Below are 23,821 nucleotides of genomic sequence, written 5' to 3' on the forward strand. Positions count from 1 at the left end.
AGCCCCTACTGGATTGGCTGTTGATACCTAGCACTACCTAGACTGCTTGCTACCACCAACATAAGGGCAAAGCAAGCGTGTCTATACGAATTTACGCATTAAAAGGATCTCTGCCATCACTCATTCATTGCTAGAGCTGTCTGGGCTGCAATGTTAGCTCCCCACTCATGCTTCATAGCGCGACGCATGCTGAATGCGGAATGAGAGAGAGCTCGTTTGGTTGTTTTGAACGTTTCTGGAAAAGTTTTTCCTTGAAAAAAACAAATTGTTTCCTAGCCTACCCATTTAATTTGGATCCCGCGACGCGGTTAACCTCAGTTGCTGGGACACTGCCAAACCCTAAAAGAGCTGCTGCTTGGCGAAGCAGCCTGCCTAACTGCTAGCTATCATGCTAGCCAGATTTCCTTGACAGTTTGAACACAGCCCACGACGCAGTTAGCCCTTGTGGCTGGGACCGCGGATAGTCCCGGGCTTGTGGTTGTTTAAATCCCTGCTGTTTGTTGCTGTTTCCATAGGCCCTGTGAGCTGTGCTGGTTGGAATTGCGTGGAGTACCAGTGTTAGCCTATGTTGCTACGATCATGCCGCCCAAAGTTAAAGAAGGTTGGAGTAATGGAGAGGACAGTGTTTCGCTATCACAGGTGCATGATCTTTTAAAATCAACAAAAATATGTCTACTGTACAAGCTATTGTTACAGCAACAGGAAAACAGTTTCAAGAGCTTTGTCCAAATACTGGTGGACTCAACTAACAAAAGAATGGACGATCTGATCAGAGAGGTCCAAGACCTTAAGAACAGTTTGCAGTTCTCCTAGGGAGAGGTGGATGACCTGATAGAGACTTACTGTAAATCCACGGGAGATGACATCAGCACTGTCTGTGAATCATTATTACAGATGACTGGGAAAATAGACTGTTATATTTTTTATACAGTGGGGAGAACAAGTATTTGATACACTGCCGATTTTGCAGGTTTTCCTACTTACAAAGCATGTAGAGGTCTGTAATTTTTATCATAGGTACACTTCAACTGTGAGAGACGGAATCTAAAACAAAAATCCAGAAAATCACATTGTATGATTTTTAAGTAATTAATTTGCATTTTATTGCATGACATAAGTATTTGATCACCTACCAACCAGTAAGAATTCTGGCTCTCACAGACCTGTTAGTTTTTCTTTAAGAAGCCCTCCTGTTCTCCACTCATTACCTGTATTAACTGCACCTGTTTGAACTCGTTACCTGTATAAAAGACACCTTTCCACAAACAGACTCCAACCTCTCCACAATGGCCAAGACCAGAGAGCTGTGTAAGGACATCAGGGATAAAATTGTAGACCTGCACAAGGCTGGGATGGGCTACAGGACAATAGGCAAGCAGCTTGGTGAGAAGGCAACAACTGTTGGCGCAATTATTAGAAAATGGAAGAAGTTCAAGATGACGGTTAATCACCCTCGGTCTGGGGCTCCATGCAAGATCTCACCTCGTGGGGCATCAATGATCATGAGGAAGGTGAGGGATCAGCCCAGAACTACACGGCAGGACCTGGTCAATGACCTGAAGAGAGCTGGGACCACAGTCTCAAAGAAAACCATTAGTAACACACTACGCCGTCATGGATTAAAATCCTGCAGCGCACGCAAGGTCCCCCTGCTCAAGCCAGCGCATGTCCAGGCCCGTCTGAAGTTTGCCAATGACCATCTGGATGATCCAGAGGAGGAATGGGAGAAGGTCATGTGGTCTGATGAGACAAAAATAGAGCTTTTTGGTTTAAACTCCACTCGCCGTGTTTGGAGGAAGAAGAAGGATGAGTACAACACCAAGAACACCATCCCAACGTGAAGCATAGAGGTGGAAACATCATTCTTTGGGGATGCTTTTCTGCAAAGGGGACAGGACGACTGCACCGTATTGAGGGGAGGATGGATGGGGCAATGTATCGCGAGATCTTGGCCAACAACCTCCTTCCCTCAGTAAGAGCATTGAAGATGGGTCGTGGCTGGGTCTTCCAGCATGACAATGACCCGAAACACACAGCCAGGGCAACTAAGGAGTGGCTCCGTAAGAAGCATCTCAAGGTCCTGGAGTGGCCTAGCCAGCCACCTGAACCCAATAGAAAATCTTTGGAGGGAGCTGAAAGTCCGTATTGCCCAGCGACAGCCCCGAAACCTGAAGGATCTGGAGGTCTGTATGGAGGAGTGGGTCAAAATCCCTGCTGCAGTGTGTGCAAACCTGGTCAAGACCTACAGGAAACATATGATCTCTGTAATTGCAAACAAAGGTTTCTGTACCAAATATTAAGTTCTGCTTTTCTGATGTATCAAATACTTATGTCATGCAATAAAATGCAAATTAATTACTTAAACATCATACAATGTGATTTTCTGGATTTTAGGAAAACCTGCAAAATCGGCAGTGTATCAAATACTTGTTCTCCCCACTGTAGTTGGCCATAAGGCTGTAAAAACACCAGCAAATCAACTCCAAGTGATTTTAATTTAGGAAATCTGTTCCAAAGTATTCCCCCGTATAAAAGAGAGATATGTGATCGTATACAAATGTAAGCAAGGTTTGAAATGATAATGTTTTAGACAAATGTTATATCTGTTTGGGCTTCTTGCGGTCAGTTTGAAGTCTACCAGTAGAGGCTGCTCAGGGGAGGATGGCTCACAGTAATAGCTGGAACGGAGCGAATGGAATGGCATCAAACACATGAAAACATCAAACACATGGAAACCATGTGTTTGATGTATTTGATACCATTCCACCTGTTCCGCTCCAGCCATTACCACGAGCCCGTTCCTCCCCAATTAAGGTGCCACCAACCTCCTGTTCAGTCTACAAATTATTTGTTATTACGGTATGTTCAGGCCCCCTGACCATTCCCTCAAGAAAGAAAAAAAATCGGCCCGTGGCTGAATCTAGTTGATGATCCCTGATCTAGAGGGGCAATCCAGGAGGAATAACATTGTTGTGGATGGCATCCCAGTCTCCACATGAGACCTGGACGGAGTCTGAGGAGAAAGTGAGAAAAATTATCACAGAAAAGCTGCAGATGGATCATTGAGGTGAAGCGCCCCATAGGACTGGAAAACCTGTAACCAGCCCAGGTGGCATATAATGCTATTGTTCAGAGAACAAGTTAACTACTGACTTTCAGCATGCACATAGAGAAGGGCACTCAACTTGTACTGCACTGACTCAGATGACAAATTATTGGTTAAAATAAATGGATAATGAGATGATAGTTGGAGCTGTATTGTTAGATTTCAGTGCAGCCTTTGATGTTATTGATCATGAATTGTTATTGAAAAAACTCACTTGCTATGGCTTTACATCACCTGCCATGACATGGTGGGAGAGTTATTTATCCAATAAAGCCCAGTGTTCTTCAACGGTAGCTTCTCTAACAGATACAGTGCCTTCAGAAAGTATTCACACCCCTTTACTTTTTCTACATGTTGTTGTGTTACAAAGTGGGATTAAAATTGATTTAATTGTAAAAAAAAAAAAAAAAAAAAAAAAAGGTCAACAATCTACACAAAATACTCTGTCAAAGTGGAGGGAAAATTCTAACTTTTTTTCCCAAATTGAAAATAAAACACTAATATATCTTGATTAGATAAGTATTCAACCCCCTGAGTCAATACATGTTAGAATCACCTTTGGCAGCGATTACAGCTATGAGTCTTTCTGGGTAAGTCTCTAAGACAGGGGTGTCAAACGTCCGGCCCGCGGGCCGGATCAGGCCCGCAAACGGGTTTAATCCGGCCTGCGAGATGATTTTGTAAAGTATAAAAATGAGCTGCAATTTTTCAATAAAAGAAACTGCTGTTCCAATTGTGTCCACTGGATGGCGCAATAGCAATTGTGTTAAGCAAGCAAACTGTTTATACCGGGGCAGAGCAAATAGGTCAAGCAAGTGCAGCCAGTCCGGATGAGCTACTTTGTTTTGCCCGCGATATTTATTACGGCTTCTACTTTTAACATTATGTGCTTTGGCACCCTCATTGCCCCAATATGTCTCTGTCAAAAAAGAGAAAAGTGGACGCAGAGTGCAGAGTGTTCCAAGAAAAATTGTCATCCTTCTATTTATTCACGGAATTGAATGGGAAAGCTGTATGTTTGGTGTGTTCACAGCATGTTGCAGTGTTGAAAGAATATAACCTTTGTCGCCACTATGTGAGTCTTCATGCCGACAAATATGACAACTTTCAAGGACAGCGGAGAAGAGAGAAGGTGAATGAACTGTTGGTGGGTCTGAAGAAACAGCAGTCTGTGTTTACTCACAGCCGAGACATCAGTGACGCTGCAGTGAAAGCTAGCTACCTCATTGCTAATGAAATCGCAGTGGCTTCAAAACCATTTAGTGAGGGTGAATTTGTAAAAACATGCATGATGAAGGCAGCAGAGATTGTGTGCCCTGAAAAGCACCAGGCTTTTGCAAATATCAGCCTGACAAGAAACACAGTTGCAGACAGGATTTCCGATCTTTCAGTGGATTTGGACAGCCAGTTGAAGCAAAAAGTAAAGTCATTTATTGCGTTTTCGGTTGCAATTGATGAAAGCACGGACATTACAGATGTTGCACAACTGGCCATTTTCATCCGCGGAGTTGATGACACATTGACCGTCACCGAGGAGTTCGTGGAGTTGGTGCCGATGACAGATACAACGACAGCAGCTGATATTTTCACTGCACTCGTCGGCGCGCTGGACAGGGTCGGAGTGGACTGGTCCCGCGCTGTCAGCCTGGCTACAGATGGTGCGCCCTCAATTATCGGGAAAAAAGCAGGCGTTGTGACAAAGTTCAGAGAGAAAGTGCAATCTGCAAATGGAGGACGTGATTTTTGGACTTTTCACTGTATTTTGCACCAGGAGGCTTTGTGTTGCAAGTCATTAAAGATGGAGAACGTCATGAATAAAACAAAGCTGCGCTCAAGGCTCACGCACAAGCACTTGAATCACATCCTGAAGTTGGCTGCCACTCAGGATGTGACGCCTGATATTGATGCGCTGGTGAAAGCTAAAAGATGCCAGGTATCAGGAGTCAAATAAACTATGCAACCCCACTTAAAGTGCTGCATGAGAAACCCTGATATAGTTCTGTGATCTATGATATACTTCTGTGAATCACTGAGGCATTGTGTGTTTGTGTGTTGTTTGTCCTCAGAATTTCAAATAACTTGAGGTGTTTTATGATTAATAGTGATGTTGTGCTTTTGGACACACTGTCCTCAGGCTCCAGCTTTATGTTTATATGTTTTTATGTTGATGTGCTATTGTTTTTAATTGTTTTTATTTTATTTGTATATTTAACCTATTCTTGACTCTGTGGTTCTTGCACTTGTTTGGGGAACAGGATTTCATTATTTGTATCTACATTTCTGCCTGAGAAATGACACCCGGATATAGTTCTGTGATCTGTGAAACAGTTATGTGAATCACTGAGGCATTGTGTGTTTGTGTGTTCTTTTTCTTTAGAATTTTCAAATAAACTTCAGGTGTTTTATGATTAATAGTGATGTTGTGCTTGTACTATTTTGGACACACTGTCCTCAGGCTCCAGCTTTATGTTTTATGTTGATAGTATTAAAACAAAGAAAACAATCTGAAGTTGTTGTTTTTAAGTTATATATACCATGATTTTACCGGTCCGGCCCACTTGGGAATAGATTTTCCTCCATGTGGCCCCTGAGCTAAAATGAGTTTGACACCCCTGCTCTAAGAGCTTTGCACACCTGGATTGTACAATATTTGCACATTATTCTATTTAAAATTCTTCAAGCTCTGTCAAGTTGGTTGTTGATTATTGCTAGACAGCCATTTTCTTGCCATAGATTTTCAAGCCGATTTAAGTCAAAACTGTAACTAGGCCACTCAGGAACATGTATATTTGACCTTGTATTTTAAGGAATTGTCCTGCTGAAAGGTGAATGTTTCTCCCAGTGTCTGTTGGAAAGCAGACTGAACCAAGTTTTCCTCTAGGATTTTGCCTGTGCTTAGATCTATTCTGTTTTTTTTGGATACATTTTTCTGTTTATTTTTATCCTAGTCTTATGTGGCTCACTTGGTAGAGTATGGCACTTGCAACGCCAGGGTTGTGGGTTCGATTCTCTGGATAACAGTGTCTGCTAAATGACTACAATGTAAAATGTAAATCCTAACAACACTCCCTAGTCCTTGCTGATGACAAGCATACCCATAACATGATGCAGACACCACCATCCTTGAAAATATGAAGTGGTACTCAGTGATGTGTTGTGCTGGATTTGCCCCAAACATAACGCTTTGTATTCAGAACAAAAATATAATTTATTTTCCACATTTCTTGCAGTATTACTTTAGTGCCTTATTGCAAACAGGATGCATGTTTTGGAATATTATTATTCCGTACAGGCTCCCTTTTCACTCTGTCATTTATGTTAGTATTGTGGAGCAACTACAATGTTGTTGATCCATCCTCAGTTATCTACTATCACAACAATTAAACTCAGTTTTAAAATCACTATTGGCTTCATGGTGAAATCCCTGAGTGGTTTCCTTCCTCTCCGGCAACTGAGTTAGGAAGGGCTCCTGTATCTTTGTAGTAACTGGGTGTATTGATACACCATCCAAAGTGTAATTAATAACTGCACCACGCTCAAAGGGATATTCAATGTCTGCTTTAATTAATTTTTTATCAATCTACCAATATGTGCCCTTCTTTGCGAACCACTGGAAAACCTCCCTAGTCTTTGTGGTTTAATCTGTGCTTGAAATTCCCTGCTCGACAGAGGGACCTTACAGATAATTGTATGTGTGGGTTACAGAGATGGGGTAGTCATTTAAAAATCATGTTAAACACTATTATTGCACAGAGTCCATGCAACTTACTATGTGAGTTGTTAAGCACATTTTTACTCCTGAACCTATTTAGGCTTGCCATAACAAAAGGGTTGAATAATTATTGACTCAAGACACTACAGCTTTTCATTTTTAATTAATTTGTAAACATTTCTAAAAACACAATTCAATTTTGACATTGTGGGGTAGTATATAGATCAGTGAGATCAGGGGATCAATGTAAATAGTCTGAGTGGCCATTAGATTAATTGTTCAGCAGTCTTATGGCTTGGGGGTAGAAGCTGATAAGGAGCCTTTTGGTCCTAGACTTGGCGCTCCGGTACCGCTTGCCGTGTGGTAGCAGAGAGAACAGTCAATGACTTGGGTGCATTTTTGAGGATCTGGGGACCCATGCCAAATCTTTTCAGTCTCCTGAGGGGGCAAAGGTGTTGTTGTGCCCTCTTCACGACTGTCTTCGTGTGTTTGGACCATGATAGTTTGTTGGTGATGTGGACACCAAGGAACTTTAAACTCTCGACCCGCTCCACTACAGCCCCGTCGATGTTAATGGGGGCCTGTTCAGCCCACCTTTTCCTGTAGTCCACGATCAGCTCCTTTGTCTTCCTCACATTGAGGGAGAGGTTGTTGTCCTGGCACCACACGGCCAGGTCTCTGACCTCCTCCCTATAGGCTGTCTCATCGTTGTCGGTGATCAGGCCTCCCACTGTTGTGTCGTCAGCAAACTTAATGATGGTATTGGAGTCGTGTTTGGCCACGCAGTCGTGGGTGAACAGGGAGTACAGGAAGGGACTAAGCACGCACCCGAGGGGCCCCAGTGTTGAGGATCAGAGTGGCAGACGTGATGTTGCCTACCCTTACAACCTGGGGGCAGCCCGTCAGGGAGTCCAGGATCCAGTTGCAGAGGGAGGTGTTTAGTCCCAGGGTCCTTAGCTTAGTGATGAGCTTTGTGGGCACTATGGTGTTGAACGCTGAGCTGTAATCAATGAACAGCATTCTCACATAGGTGTTCCTTTTGTCCAGGTGGGAAAGGGCAGTGTGGAGTGCGACTGAGATTGCGTCATCTGTGGATCTGTTGAGGCGCTATGTGAATTGGAGTGGGTCTAGGGTATCCGGGATGATGCTGTTAATGTGAGCCATGACCAGCCTTTCAAAGCACTTCATGGCTACCAACGTGAGGGCTACAGGGCGGTAATCATTTAGGCAGGTTACCTTCTCTTCCTTGGGCACAGGGACTATGGTGGTCTGCTTGAAACATGTAGGTATTACAGACTCGGTCAGGGAGAGGTTGAAAATGTCAGTGAAGACACTTGCCAGTTGATCCGCGCATGCTTTGAGTACACGTCCTGGTAATCCGACTTGCCCCGCGGCTTTGTGAATGTTGCCCGTTTAAAGGTCTTGCTCACATCGGCTACCGAGAGAGTGTTATCACACAGTCGTCCGGAACAGCTGGTGCGCTCATGCATGCTTCAGTGTTGCTTGCCTCGAAGCGAGCATAAAAGGCATTTAGCTCGTCTGGTAGGCTCGCGTCACTGGGCAGCTCGCGGCTGGGGTTTCCCTTTGTAGTCCGTAATAGTTTTCAAGCCCTGCCACATCCGACGAGTGTCAGAGCCGGTGTAGTAGGATTCAATCTTAATCCTGTATTGACGCTTTGCCTGTTTGATGGTTCATCTGAGGGCGTAGCCGGATTTCTTAGAAGCGTCCAGATTAGTGTCCCGCTCCTTGAAAGCGGCAGCTCTAGCCTTTAGCTCGATGCGGATGTTGCCTGTAATCCATGGCTTCTGGTTGGATATGTACAGTTGAAGTCGGAAGTTTACATACACCTTAACCAAATACATTTAAACTCAGTTTTTCACAATTCCTGACATTTCATCCTAGTAAAAATTCCCTGTTTTAGGTCAGTTAGGATCACCACTTTATTTTAAGAATGTGAAATGTCAGAATAATAGTAGAGAGAATGATTTATTTCAGCTTTTATTTCTTTCATCACATTCCCAGTGGGTCAGAAGTTTACATACACTCAATTAGTATTTGGTAGCATTGCCATTAAATTGTTTAACATGGGTCAAACATTTCGGGTAACCTTCCACAAGCTTCCCACAATATGTTGGTTGAATTTTGGCCCATTCCTCCTGACAGAGCTGGTGTAACTGAGTCAGGATTGTAGGCCTCCTTGCTCGCACATGCCTTTTCAGTTCTGCCCACACATTTTCTATAGGATTGAGGTCAGGGCTTTGTGATGGCCACTCCAATACCTTGACTTTGTTGTTCTTAAGCCATTTTGCCACAACTTTGGAAGTATGCTTGGGGTCATTGTCCAGTTGGAAGACCCATTTGCGACCAAGCTTTAACTTCCTGACTGATGTCTTGAGATGTTGCTTCAATATATCCACACAATTTTCCTTCCTCGTGATGCCATCTATTTTGTGAAGTGCACCAGTCCCTCCAGCAGCAAAGCACCCCCACAGCATGATGCTGCCACCCCCGTGCTTCACGGTTGGGATGGTGTTCTTCGGCTTGCAAGTAGCCCCCTTTTTCCTCCAAACATAACGATGGTCATTATGGCCAAACAGTTCTAGTTTTGTTTAATCAGACCAGTCGACATTTCTCCAAAAGGTACGATCTGGCTTTTTTATGGCGGTTTTGGAGCAGTGGCTTCTTCCTTGCTGAGCGGCCTTTCAGGTTATGACGATATAGGACTTGTTTTTCTGTGGATATAGATACTTTTGTACCTGTTCCCTCCAGCATCTTCACAAGGTCCTTTGCTGTTGTTCTGGGATTTATTTGCTCTTTTCGCACCAAAGTACGCGTCTCCTTCCTGAGCAGTATGACAGCTGCGTGGTCCCATGGTGTATTACTTGTGTCATGCACAAAGTAGATGTCCTAACCGACTTGCCAAAACGATAGTTTGTTAACAAGAGTGGTTGAAAACCGAGTTTTAATGACTCCATCCTAAGTGTATGTAAACTTCCGACTTCAACTGTATGTACGGTCACTGTGGGGACGACATCGTCAATGCACTTATTGATGAAGCCGATGACTGAGGTGGTATACTCCTCAATGCCATTGGATGAATCCCGGAACATATTCCAGTCTGTGCTAGGAAAACAGTCCTGTAGCGTAGCATCCTCGTTATCTGACTACTTCCGTATTGTGCGAGGTACTTCCTGCTTTAGTTTTTGCTTGTAAGCAGGAATCAGGAGGATAGAATTATGGTCAGATTTGCCAAATGGAGGGCGAGGGAGAGCTTTGTATGCATCTTTGTGTGGAATAAAAGGTGGTCTAGAGTTGTTTTTCCTCTGGTTGCACATGTGACATGCTGGTAGAAATTAGGTCAGTAAGTTTGCTTGCATTAAAGTCCCCGGCCACTAGGAGCGTCGCATCTGGATAAGCATTTTCTTGTTTGCTTATGGCCTTATACAGCTCGTTGAGTGCGGTCTTAGTGCCAGCATCGGTTTGTGGTGGTAAATAGACGGCTACGAATAATATAGATGAGAACTCTCTTCGCAGATAGTGTGGTCTACAGTTTATCATAAGGTACTCTACCTCAGGCGAGCAATACCTTGAGACTTCTTTAATATTAGACATCGCGCACCAGCTGTTATTGACAAATAGACACACACCCCCGCCCCTCATCTTACCAGACGTAGCTTCTCTGTCCTGCCAATGCATGGAAAACCCTGCCAGCTAACAAAATAGCACAGTTGGTTAGGGGCCTGTAAAACGGCAGCCATCCCCTCCGGCGCCAATATGGTCAAGTGCACAAAAGAAAGACCTAGCAAAGCTGCAGCTGGCTCAAAACAGAGCAGCACGCCTTTCCCTTAACTGCACAAACAGAAATAACATCCTAAATCACACTGGCATGCCAGTCTTTTCTGGTTGTGGGTTGACAAGAGATTAACTGCTTATCTTCTAGTTTTCATGAGAAATATTACTGTGATGAAAACTCCAGCTTGTCTGCATAATCAAATAACATTCAGCTTAGACACCCATACATACCCCACAAGACATGCCCCCAGGGGTCTCTTCACAGTCCCCAAGTCCAAAATCAATTCACGGCAACGCACAGTATTATACAGAGCCATGATAACATGGAACTCCCAACTCCAATTACAGCAAAATTACCTTTAACAATCTCATGAAACGGCGGGGACTGTGAGGGGACAAACACAGACACACTAACACACATTATTTTGTTGTCGTTGTATTGTTTGTATAATTTTTGGGTTTTGTTGTTTGTATATCATTGTATTTTAAATTTGTGACTGTCCTGTCTATCAGTATTTTGTTACTTGTCATGTTTTGTGTTTTTTGTACACACCAGGAAGAGTAGCTGATGCTTCTGCAAAAGCTAATGGGGACCCAAATAAATAAACAAATGCTGCTTAGAAGTTAACCCAATGAGTCCCACCATCGCAACAGCGTGATTTAGGACTTACCCCTTTTACATTTTAGTCATTTAGCAGACACAATTGGGGTTAGGTGCTTTGCTCAAGGGCACATTGACAGATTTACCTAGTCAGCTCAGAGATTAGAACCAGAGACCTTTCGGTTACTGGACCAACCGCTAGGCAACCTGCCGCCTTTTAAACATTGTGTGTTTGAGCTACAGACTTATGGGTTGTACCATTGGATTCATCGATTTCTTTTGCATCCACTAGTCTGTGTGAGGCTGAGCTAAAGAAGTGTTTGTGATACGGATCCAGAAGGGGCCTGGGGCCGGGTCATTTTTACAAAAACATCTGTAGAGCTACAAACTATTAAAATCTATCTATGAAAAGCTGAGACTCTCACGAACATGCACGTGTAACATGTTTTGCTCTAAGACACTCACAAGCTACACAAGCGTCGTTAAAAGGGGTTCTTCTACATATAAGATCATAGGAAATCCAAGGACCTAGAGTCTATAATGCTGTAACAGGCTCACATAGTTGCTGTCACAAACTTCAAACTCCACACAGTGGTCACTGACTAGTTGGATATTAATTTCCCACTGAGCATACCCCTTCTGTACTTACAGCATTCATATAAATTCATTTTTATCAGGTTTTTGCTTTGGTGGACCTTATTTCTATTATTGACATTTGTCAATAAAAAACTCATGAATGCAACTGTTTATGTCGAATAGTTTTATGTTCTACTTGTAGCCCTGGTTGTCCTGAAAATAACATGGTAAATCATTTCATTGTGAGGCTAAATAAAGGGGCTGGACATGCAGATAAATGGAAGTCAGATAAATGAAAAGCCGATTTTTGCTGAGGGCTCGGGACTGATAGGTTTAACACACTTCAATAATGCAACATGGCATGTAGAAATGTTGAAACTGTTCATTACTGTTCGCAAAACAATGTCCATACAGGCTAGAACACTTTTACAATGCAAGACTATACCGGTAGCTTCCAGCTTTAATTGTAGGCTAACTTTCCTTGCCAGCTTACAGCTGAAGCAAACAATTCACTACCCTAGTGGTCCTCTGTAGCTCAGCTGGTAGAGCACGGCGCTTGAAACGCAAAAGGTAGTGGGTTCGATCCCCGGGACCACCCATACACAAAAATTTATGCACGCATGACTGTAAGTCGCTTTGGATAAAAGCGTCTGCTAAATGGCATATTATTATTATTATTAGTACTTTGTTTATGATAATATGATAACCATAACAAAAAATATGCTAATTGTAAAGCTGTTTGTCACCCAAAACTTTATTAATTCACTTAGACTCCCTCGCCAACAAAAACAAATTCACTTCTTCGTCTACCTTGCCTCCAGTCTGGTTTCCACTAGATTCCATAGCCATGTTCTGCCTCAGTGAATGATGTCATTACTTTCTTAAAGAGACAGCACACACTTTTATAAAAGAAGAGATTGCTTCTTCTATGCAAATGTTGTTAATCAGTACAATAAAATAATCCAAGCAGTTGCCAATCAAATAAGTCCTAAATGGGAGGGATTGTTTGTCATCTGTAGCCTCATGAAATCAGCTACAAGCTCAATAATTCAATGCATGCAGACACTCCTATTGAATAATATGCATTCATCTGTTTTGTGAATAGACCTAGGCTACATCTTGTTTATCATAAAGATTCACCATTCAAATAAATTATTACCATTGTCGTTTTGTAGTTAGATTGTTTTTACCAAAGTGAAATTGATTGTATAATTGATTCATTATTGCATCCATGGCTGTCCCCAAAAAATTTTAAATACTACATTTTCAAATGTAATGACATTGAACTCAAAAGATGCCCAACACATTGAACACAGCAGAAGCTGAGTTTATATGTCTGGATCAAGTGCCATTCTGTGACTTTGGCTAATACGCCTTTGTTTTTGTTATTGAGTATCGTGATACTAAACCTGGCATCGAAGTAAAGATCCTGGTATTGTGACAACACTAACCCTAACAAGCACATTCTATCATAAAAGCTAACAAGTACAGTCGTGGTCAAAAGTTGAGAATGACAAATATTAATTTTCACAAAGTCTGCTGCCTCAGTTTTTATGATGGCAATTTGCATATACTCCAGAATGTTATGAAGAGTGATCAGATGAATTGCAATTAATTGCAAAGTCCCTCTTTGCCATGAAAATGAACTTAATCCCAAAAAAACATTGCCACTGCATTTCAGCCCTGCCACAAAAGGACCAGCTGACATCATGTCAGTGATTCTCTCGTTAACACAGGTGAGAGTGTTGACGAGGACAAGGCTGGAGGTCATGCTGATTGAGTTAGAATAACAGACTGGAAGCTTTAAAAGGAGGGTGGTGCTTGAAGGACAGCGCCGGAAGAAGATGGCTGCCGTTTTACAGCCCTCTAACCAATTGTACTATGATGTGTGTTTTTCCGCGTTATTTGTAATTTATTTTGTACATAATGTTTCTGCCATCGTCTCTTATAACCAAAGAGAGCTTCTGGATATCAGGACAGCGATTACTCACCTCGCGTTGGACGAACACTTTTTCTTCAACGAGGCGTTCGCGAAGGATATTCTACAGACTCCCGACAAGGCCCAGATCCCCGTCATTCGCGTGAGGAAGAGACGGAGATATCGTGGACGTAGGTCGGGGTGCCTTGTAAGGATCCGACGGCGAACGAGTAAACTGCCTCTCCCATCAATCCTATTAGCCAACGTTCAAGCTTTGGAGAATAAAATGGACGATTTAAGATTACGGTTATCCTACCAACGGGACATTAAAAACTGTAATATCTTATGTTTCACGGAGTCGTGGCTGAACGACGACAACGATAACATTCAGCTAGCAGGCTATACGCTACATCGGCAGGACAGAACGGCAGACTCGGGTAAGACGAGGGGTGGCGGTCTCTGTATATTTGTAAACAACAGCTGGTGCACCAAATCAAATACTAAGGAAGTCTCAAGGTTTTGCTCGCCTGAGGTAGAGTATCTTATGATAAGCTGCAGACCACACTATTTACCAAGAGAGTTTTCATCTATATTTTTCATAGCTGTCTATTTACCACCACAAACCAATGCTGGCATTAAGATTGCACTGAATGAGTTGTACAAGGCCATTAATCAACAGGAAAACGCTCATCCAGATGCAGCGCTCCTAGTAGCAGGGGACTTTAATGCAGGGAAACTTAAATCCGTTCTACCTAATTTCTACCAGCATGTTAAATGTGCAACCAGAGGGGAAAAAACTCTAGACCACCTTTACTCCACACACAGAGACGCATACAAAGCTCTCCCTCGCCCTCCATTTGGCAAATCTGACCATAACTCTATCCTCCTGATTCCTGCTTATAAGCAAAAACTGAAGCAGGAAGCACCAGTGATTCGGCTAATAAAAAAGTGGTCAGATGACGCAGATGCTAAGCTACAGGACTGTTTTGCTAGCACAGACTGGAACATGTTCCGGGATTCTTCAGACAGCATTGAGGAGTACACCACATCAGTCACTGGCTTCATCAATAAGTGCATCGATGATGTCGTCCCCACAGTGACCGTACGTACATACCCCAACCAGAAGCCATGGATTACAGGAAACATCCGCACTGAGCTAAAGGGTAGAGCTGCCGCTTTCAAGGAACGGGACTCTAACCCGGACGCTTATAAGAAATCCCGCTATGACCTCCGACGAACCATCAAACAGGCAAAGAGTCAATACAGGTCTAAGATTGAATCATACTACACTGGCTCTGACGCTCGTCGGATGTGGCAGGGCTTGAAAACTATTACAGACTACAAAGGGAAGCACAGCCGCGAGCTGCCCAGTGACACAAGCCTACCAGACGAGCTAAACCACTTCTATGCTCGCTTCGAGGCAAGCAACACTGAAGCATGCATGAGAGCACCAGCTGTTCCGGACGACTATGTGATCACGCTCTCCGTAGCCGATGTGAGTAAGACTTTTAAGCAGGTCAACATTCACAAGGCCGCAGGGCCAGACGGATTACCAGGACGTGTACTCCGAGCATGTGCTGACCAACTGGCAAGTGTCTTCACTGACATTTTCAACATGTCCCTGACTGAGTCTGTAATACCAACATGTTTCAAGCAGACCACCATAGTCCCCGTGCCCAAGAACTCTAAGATAACCTGCCTAAATGACTACCGACCCGTGGCACTGACGTCTGTAGCCATGAAGTGCTTTGAAAGACTGGTCATGGCTCACATCAACAGCATAATCCCAGAAACCCTAGACCCACTCCAATTTGCATACCGCCCCAACAGATCCACAGATGATGCAATCTCTATCGCACTCCACACTGCCCTTTCCCACCTGGACAAGAGGAACACCTACGTGAGAATGCTATTCATTGACTACAGCTCAGCATTCAACACCATAGTGCCCTCAAAGCTCATCACTAAGCTAAGGATCCTGGGACTAAACACCTCCCTCTGCAACTGGATCCTGGACTTCCTGACGGGCCGCCCCCAGGTGGTAAGGGTAGGTAACAACACATCTGCCACACTGATCCTCAACACGGGGGCCCCTCAGGGGTGCGTGCTCAGTCCCCTCCTGTACTCTCTGTTCACCCATGACTGCATGGCCAGGCACGACTCCAACACCATCATTAAGTTTGCTGACGACACAACAGTGGTAGGCCTGATCACCGACAACGATGAGACAGCCTATAGGGAGGAGGTCAGAGATCTGGCCGTGTGGTGCCAGGACAACAACCTCTCCCTCAACGTGACCAAGACAAAGGAGATGATTGTGGACTACAGGAAAAAAAAGAGGACTGAGCACGCCCCCATTCTCATCGACGGGGCTGTAGTGGAACAGGTTGAGAGCTTCAAGTTCCTTGGTGTCCACATCACCAACGAACTATCATGGTCCAAACACACCAAGACAGTCGTGAAGAGGGCACGACAAAGCCTATTCCCCCTCAGGAGACTAAAAAGATTTGGCATGGGTCCTCAGATCCTCAAAAAATTCTACAGCTGCACCATCGAGAGCATCCTGACTGGTTGCATCACCGCCTGGTATGGCAACTGCTTGGCCTCTGACCGCAAGGCACTACAGAGGGTAGTGCGTACGGCCCAGTACATCACAGGGGCAAAGCTCCCTGCCATCCAGGACCTCTATACCAGGCGGTGTCAGAGGAAGGCCCTCAAAATTGTCAAAGACTCCAGTCACCCTAGTCATAGACTGTTCTCTCTGCTACCGCACGGCAAGCGGTACCGGAGTGCCAAGTCTAGGTCCAAAAGACTTCTCAACAGCTTCTACCCCCAAGCCATAAGACTCCTGAACAGCTAATCATGGCTACCCGGACTATTTGCACTGCCCCCCCACCCCATACTTTTTACGCTGCTGCTACTCTGTTAAGTATTTATGCATAGTCACTTTAACTCTACCCACATGTACATATTACCTCAACTAGCCGGTGCCCCCGCACATTGACTATGCAACGGTACCCCCCTGTATATATAGCCTCCCTACTGTCACTTTATTCTATTGTATATATAGCCTCCCTATTGTCACTTTATTTTTACTTCTGCTCTTTTTTTCTCAACACTTTTTTGTTGTTGTTTTATTCTTACTTTTTTTGTTTAAAATAAATGCACTGTTGGTTAAGGGCTGTAAGTAAGCATTTCACTGTAATGTCTGCACCTGTTGTATTCGGCGCATGTGACCAATAAAATTTGATTTGATTTGATTTGATTTGAAATCATTGTTCTTCCTCTGTTAACCATGGTTAACTGCAAGGAAACACGTGCGTCATCATTGCTTTGCACAAAAAGGGCTTCACAGGCAAGGATATTGCTGCTAGTAAGATTGCACATAAATCAACCATTTATCGGATCATCAAGAACTTCAAGGAGAGAGGTTCAATTGTTGTGAAGAAAGTCCAGCAAGCGCCAGGACCGTCTCCTAAAGTTGATTCAGCTGCGGGATCGGGGCACCACCAGTGCAGATCTTGCTCAGGAATGGCAGCAGGCAGGTGTGAGTGCATCTGCACGCACAGTGAGGCGAAGACTTTTGGAGGATGGCCTGGTGTCAAGAAGGGCAGCGAGGAAGCCACTTCTCTCCAGGAAAAACATCAGGGACAGACTGATATTCTGCAAAAGGTATAGGGATTGGACTGCTGAGGACTGGGGTAAAGTCATTTTCTCTGATGAATCCCCTTTTGATTGTTTGGGGCATCCGGAAAAAAGCTTGTCCGGAGAAGACAAAGTGCGCGCTACAATTAGTCCTGTGTCATGCCAACAGTAAAGCATCCTGAGACCATTCATGTGTGGGGTTGCTTCTCAGCCAAGGGAGTGGACTCACTCACAATTTTGCCTAAGAACACAGCCATGAATAAAGAATGGTACCAACACATCCTCAGAGAGCAACTTCTCCCAACCATCCAAGAACAGTTTGGTGACGAACAATGCCTTAGCCAGCATGATGGAGCACCTTGCCATAAGGCAAAAGTGATAACTAAGTGGCTCGGGGATCAAAACATATACATTTTGGGTCCATGGCCAGGAAACTCCCCAGACCTTAATCCCATTGAGAACTTGTGGTCAATCCTCAAGAGGCGGGTGGACAAACAAAACCCCACAAATTCTGACAAACTCCAAGCATTGATTATGCAAGAATGGGCTGCCATCAGTCAGGATGTGGCCCAGAAGTTAATTGACAGCATGCCAGGGGGGATTGCAGAGGTCTTGAAAAAGAAGGGTCAACACTGCAAATATTGACTCTTTGCATAAACGTAATGTAAATGTCAATAAAAGCCTTTGACACTTATGGAATGCTTGTAATTAAACTTCACTATACCATAGTAACATCTGACAAAAATATCTAAAAACACTGAAGCAGCAAACTTTGTGAAGACCAATACTTGTGTCATTCTCAAAACGTTTGACCACAACTGTACAGTGTCTCTAATAAACTGTAAAAACTGCAACGGAGACCAAACAGGTGGCGGCGCATTCAACCCCTTCACTCACATATAGCCATATTAGGCATACTAGCAAGAATGCATAACGCTCCCTTCTCAGCGACCATGCCCACTCTCTCTCCAGACTTCACTATTAAAGCCACAGCTGGCATCCCTGGCACCCTCTCCTTACCAGTCAATCCTACTGCTTAAACACACACACCAACCAGATATTACAGAAAGGAACACAACTGATGGGAAAAGGGGGGTATTTCAAGGAATACGCATTGTTCTTATAAAACAGTCCCTCCAAGAATCCCTATGAAACTTATGTCCTTAGTCACCGCGTCTTAAAGAATTATAATCTTAGCGAGGTAAAAACAACAGCATGTGTTTATCGCCATGGGAACCAAGCTAACTTGCAAATAATTCTCGGCGGGCTTGAAAACATTTTTTGCCCTGACAAAATAATCTAGCTAAACACGTCATAAGCGAATAAAAAAATATGAAAGCGGAATAAGATCTGGTAGGTAAGACCCTGAAATGACAAGCTAGAAGACGAGAGGACTTTTCATCGATACCAACAGTACTGAACTTCCCATGACAAGCCACCCATAGCACCATAACCCAGTCAACCAAACACATTCCTCCACTACTCTCATTTGCACTTTATCACTTGTTAAACACTCTTTGGCAATAAGTTCAGTTTGCAGAGGTATCTAGAATTCTGTCAAGACAAGCTGTTGGCCCTAATGTACATGCCAGAGATACAGTATATTATGTAAATGAAGCATAATACCAGGAGTGATGCTATGATGCGACTCATCAACAATGTTGTTGAATCATTTCCATTTCAGAACTGTGCTGATTTAAAAACCTCAGCAGTCTCTGTGTCACTCACCATTCCCACACGCGGAGGGACTTATCGTCTGACGTGCTGACGAAACGGCGGTTCTCATCCACGAACGTGATGGTGTTGACCGCGCCCAGGTGACGGTCATACTCCTGAACCACCTCCCCTGTCCTCGCATCCCACTGAGAGAGCGAGAGAAAGGGGTGAGAGAGGGAGAGAGAGAAAATAAGTCAATTAATACAAATTGAAAACAGGTTAAACACACAGCTATGGGAATAATAATTACACAACACACTCCTGTCACAGACAAACACTAGAACACACACCAATAGTACAGTTTAATTAGGGGGCAGACGATTGCCCGTTTACAGACACATTGATTTATTCCAGGAGCAGTTTAATTATTTTCCAGCGAAGGGACTGTTCCCAGTGAGTTGTTATCTTTCACAGATCTCTCTTTCTGTTCTTTCTTTCTCTGTCCTGTCCTCGCTCTCTACATTTTTCCTTGTTCTAGTCTCACACTACACAGGAGCCCACGGAGCATGAAATACAATCCTGTCTCATACTGAGCAGCCTCTAGGTAGAGTGTGTGTGTGTGTGATGACAGTACTTGAACGATCTTCTTATCAGACATGCCGGCCACGAACAGGTTCTGCTTGTCCTCGTCTGGGTTGAACTTGACGCAGTACGGCACCTTCCTGTTGGTGAAGCGGGAGATGCACTGGCCTGTGGAGGGACAGTTTACACGTTTCAGAACAACCCCCACTGACTGTCTGCAACACACAGTGTCTTCATTATACTGCAGAAACCATATATTTACATATTAGAATTAATAGAATCTCTGTGGCAGAAACACCACCAACAGCCAGCCATAACTTGCCGGTGTGGCATTCTGTCAATCCAATCAGATTTGTATATTCAATGCAATCGATGATGAGAAAAATCCTCATTACAATAGGTCATTTTCAATTTGTCAATACAAGTTGACTAAATGTCAATGGAATGGGCCCTAACCCTACAGCTCAGTGACTAGTAAACAAGGTGCTATGACAATTCAGCGGTCCTTCAGAGCAACAAGTGGAGGATTAGTTTCTGTACTGCCCTCTGCTGGGGGAGCAGAGACCCTCCCTGCTCCTTGTGGTAGAACCAACATCTACCAGTGGAGGCTGCTTAGGGGAGGACGGCTCATAATAATGGCTGGAATGGAGTCAATGGAGTGGTATCAAATAAGTGGTTTCCATGCGTTTGATACCACTCCATTGACTCCATTCCAGCCATTATTATGAGCCATCCTCCCCTCAGCAGCCTCCACCGACATCTACACAACACATTTCTATCTTCGGGGGGAGCAGAGACCCTCCATAGTCCTTATGGTAGAACCCACAGACAACACATTTCTATCTGAATGTCCCACAATGCTGGCCACCTTCAGTAGGGCACAACAACTGACATGCTTCTCTGACTATGTTAAGCAAGTAATCGTGACAGCTTTATTCGTGGCATTTCTATCATGGCCACGACTGTCCTGTTCAGTGAAAGTCCCCAGGCCTGGGCTGCATTCAGAAGGCTGCAACGTTGTGGAACGTTCCTGGCATTTCTATCCTGGTCACCACAACCGCGGCAGGACCGACCTGTCTCTGTGTCCCAGAGTTTGAGGTAGCGGTCGTAGGCTGCACTCATGTACTGAGTCCCAGTGTTGTTGAAGCAGATATCCCGCACTGCTTTACTGTGGCCTGGAGGGAGACAAGAGAGAAACACTCACACATTACATATGCACATATTCTTCCTGTTCTGTTATTCTGTCATAGCCCCCTGATCCCACTGCCTGTCAGATCACATTGTTGGAATATCCTCTCCCTCTATCCTCTCCCTCTATCCTCTCCCTCTATCCTCTCCCCATCCTCTCTCTTTCTCTATCCTCTCCCCATCCTCTCTCTTTCTCTATCCTCTCTCTTTTTCTATCCTCTCTCTTTCTCTATCCTCTCTCTCTCTATCCATCCCTCTCTCTATCCTCTCTCTCTCTCCCTCAACTCATCTCTTCCCCCTGGTCTCCACTTATTCCTACCTCCATCCCTCTCTCTCATCCCCTCCCCTATGTGTGTTCTGGAGATGATTAATATGACGGTGAAACATTTTGAAATGACCCTTTAAGACCGCCTTTTATCAGCGCTACACTGTTACCGTGGCGATAACATGGTCCGTCGAGGCTAGTCTGCATGTCCACCTGCCAGGCCTTCCCATGGCTCACCTGGCTAGAGCTGCCTGACTAGAGCTGCCTGGCTAGAGCTGCCTGGCTAGAGCTGCCTGGCTAGAGCTGCCTGGCTAGAGCTGCCTGGCTAGAGCTGCCTGGCTAGAGCTGCCTGGCTAGAGCTGCCTGGCTAGAGCTGCCTGGCTAGAGCTGCCTGGCTAGAGCTGCCTGGCTAGAGCGCACCTCCCTCCTATCTCTCTCAAGAGCATTGGTGGCTGTGGCACAAATCCCAACAACATTAAAAGGCTGTGTTTTTTTCTCATTATGCTGCTTTATTGAGATCACAATGAGTAAGATAAGAGATAAGACAAGGGCAGGCACAGTGAATTGGGTTTCGATATGCAATGAAGGGCAACATAAAAAATGTCCCCCCTTGAAATCAATGAGAGAAAAAAAAGAGGGAAATAGCGTAGTTCCTTGTTGATGTATTAAATAAGTAAAGACTATATTGGGCAGCATGTTGATAATGGGCCTGATTCAGTACTATGCCATTACTGTAACGGCACAGACTCCTAGTCTAAACCCCACTGACCTGGCACTCATACAGGCTCCATTCCAAAAAACACACGCACTCTCCATACCTCTATTTTGACTTTTTCTTGCCCTCTGTTCCCCTCTCTACATCCCCCTCTCCCTCCCAGGGCTGTTGAATTATACATGGTGTTTGAGGGAGCTGACAGGCAGAACCCCGGCTGAGGGAAAACAATCTCCTCTGACAGCCCCTCCTGGAGGGAGGGAGGGTCCTAATACCCAGCCTGGAGGGAGGGAGGGTAGGTCCCAATACCCAGTCTGGAGGGAGGGAGGGAAGGTCCCAATACCCAGTCTGGAGGGAGGGAGGGAAGGTCCCAATACCCAGCCTGGAGGGAGGGAGGGTCCCAATACCCAGCCTGGAGGGAGGGAGGGTCCCAATACCCAGCCTGGAGGGAGGGAGGGTAGGTCCCAATACCCAGCCTGGAGGGAGGGAGGGTCCCAATACCCAGTCTGGAGGGAGGGAGGGTCCCAATACCCAGCCTGGAGGGAGGGAGGGTAGGTCCCAATACCCAGCCTGGAGGGAGGGAGGGTAGGTCCCAATACCCAGCCTGGAGGGAGGGAGGGTCCCAATACCCAGCCTGGAGGGAGGGAGGGTAGGTCCCAATACCCAGCCTGGAGGGAGGGAGGGTAGGTCCCAATACCCAGTCTGGAGGGAGGGAGGGTCCCAATACCCAGTCTGGAGGGAGGGAGGGTCCCAATACCCAGTCTGGAGGGAGGGAGGGTAGGTCCCAATACCCAGCCTGGAGGGAGGGAGGGAGGGTTCCAATACCCAGTCTGGAGGGAGGGAGGGTCCCAATACCCAGCCTGGAGGGAGGGAGGGTCCCAATACCCAGCCTGGAGGGAGGGAGGGTCCCAATACCCAGCCTGGAGGGAGGGAGGGTCCCAATACCCAGTCTGGAGGGAGGGAGGGTAGGTCCCAATACCCAGCCTGGAGGGAGGGAGGGTAGGTCCCAATACCCAGCCTGGAGGGAGGGAGGGTCCCAATACCCAGCCTGGAGGGAGGGAGGGTAGGTCCCAATACCAAGCCTGGAGGGAGGGAGGGTCCCAATACCCAGTCTGGAGGGAGGGAGGGTCCCAATACCCAGCCTGGAGGGAGGGAGGGTCCCAATACCCAGCCTGGAGGGAGGGAGGGTAGGTCCCAATACCCAGCCTGGAGGGAGGGAGGGTCCCAATACCCAGTCTGGAGGGAGGGAGGGTCCCAATACCCAGCCTGGAGGGAGGGAGGGTAGGTCCCAATACCCAGCCTGGAGGGAGGGAGGGTAGGTCCCAATACCCAGCCTGGAGGGAGGGAGGGTCCCAATACCCAGTCTGGAGGGAGGGAGGGTCCCAATACCCAGCCTGGAGGGAGGGCGGGTAGGTCCCAATACCCAGCCTGGAGGGAGGGAGGGAGGGTCCCAATACCCAGCCTGGAGGGAGGGAGGGTCCCAATACCCAGCTGCATGCCACTGTCTAGTCAAATCCTATCCTCAACGCTCAGCGGAACCTTCACATACCATTAACATTAACTGAGCACTAAATTAAAGGGATACTTTGGGATTTTAGCAATGAGGCCCTTTATCTACAGTTGAAGTCGGAAGTTTACATACACCTTAGCCAAATACATTTAAACTCAGTTTTTCACATTTCCTGACATTTCATCCTAGTAGAAATTCCATGTCTTAGGTCAGTTAGGATCACCAATTTATTTTAAGAACGTGAAATGTCAGAATAATAGTAGAGAGAATTATTTCTTTCAGCTTTTATTTCTTTCATCACATTCCCAGTGGGTCAGAAGTTTACATACACTCAATTAGTATTTGGTAGCATTGCCTTTCAATTGTTTAACTTGGGTCAAATGTTTTGGGTAGCCTTCCACAAGCTTCCCACAATAAGTTGGGTGAATTCTGGCCCATTCCTCATGCCAGAGCTGGTGTAACTGAGTCAGGTTTGTAGGCCTCCTTGCTCTCACATGCCTTTTCAGTTCTGCCCACACATTTATAGGATTGAGGTTAGGGCTTTGTGATGGCCACTCC

At 45.3% G+C, this 23,821-nt stretch overlaps 1 protein-coding gene across 1 annotated transcript in view; it reads right to left on the reverse strand.

Moving 5' to 3' along the window:
* Nucleotides 1-23,821, reverse strand: part of LOC311106392 (pre-mRNA-processing factor 17-like) — a 49,944-nt gene that overhangs the window by 12,505 nt on the left and 13,618 nt on the right. The window contains exons 10-12 of the mRNA XM_084148726.1: nucleotides 20,662-20,763; nucleotides 19,641-19,756; nucleotides 19,079-19,212 (exon numbers count right to left, since the gene is read on the reverse strand). Of these exons, the coding sequence (XP_084004852.1) occupies nucleotides 19,079-19,212; nucleotides 19,641-19,756; nucleotides 20,662-20,763 (352 nt within the window). The remainder of the gene's footprint in view (nucleotides 1-19,078; nucleotides 19,213-19,640; nucleotides 19,757-20,661; nucleotides 20,764-23,821) is intronic.

The sequence above is a fragment of the Coregonus lavaretus genome (assembly GCF_964263955.1).
Source record: "Coregonus lavaretus genome assembly, chromosome: 31".
Classification (NCBI taxonomy): domain Eukaryota; kingdom Metazoa; phylum Chordata; class Actinopteri; order Salmoniformes; family Salmonidae; genus Coregonus; species Coregonus lavaretus.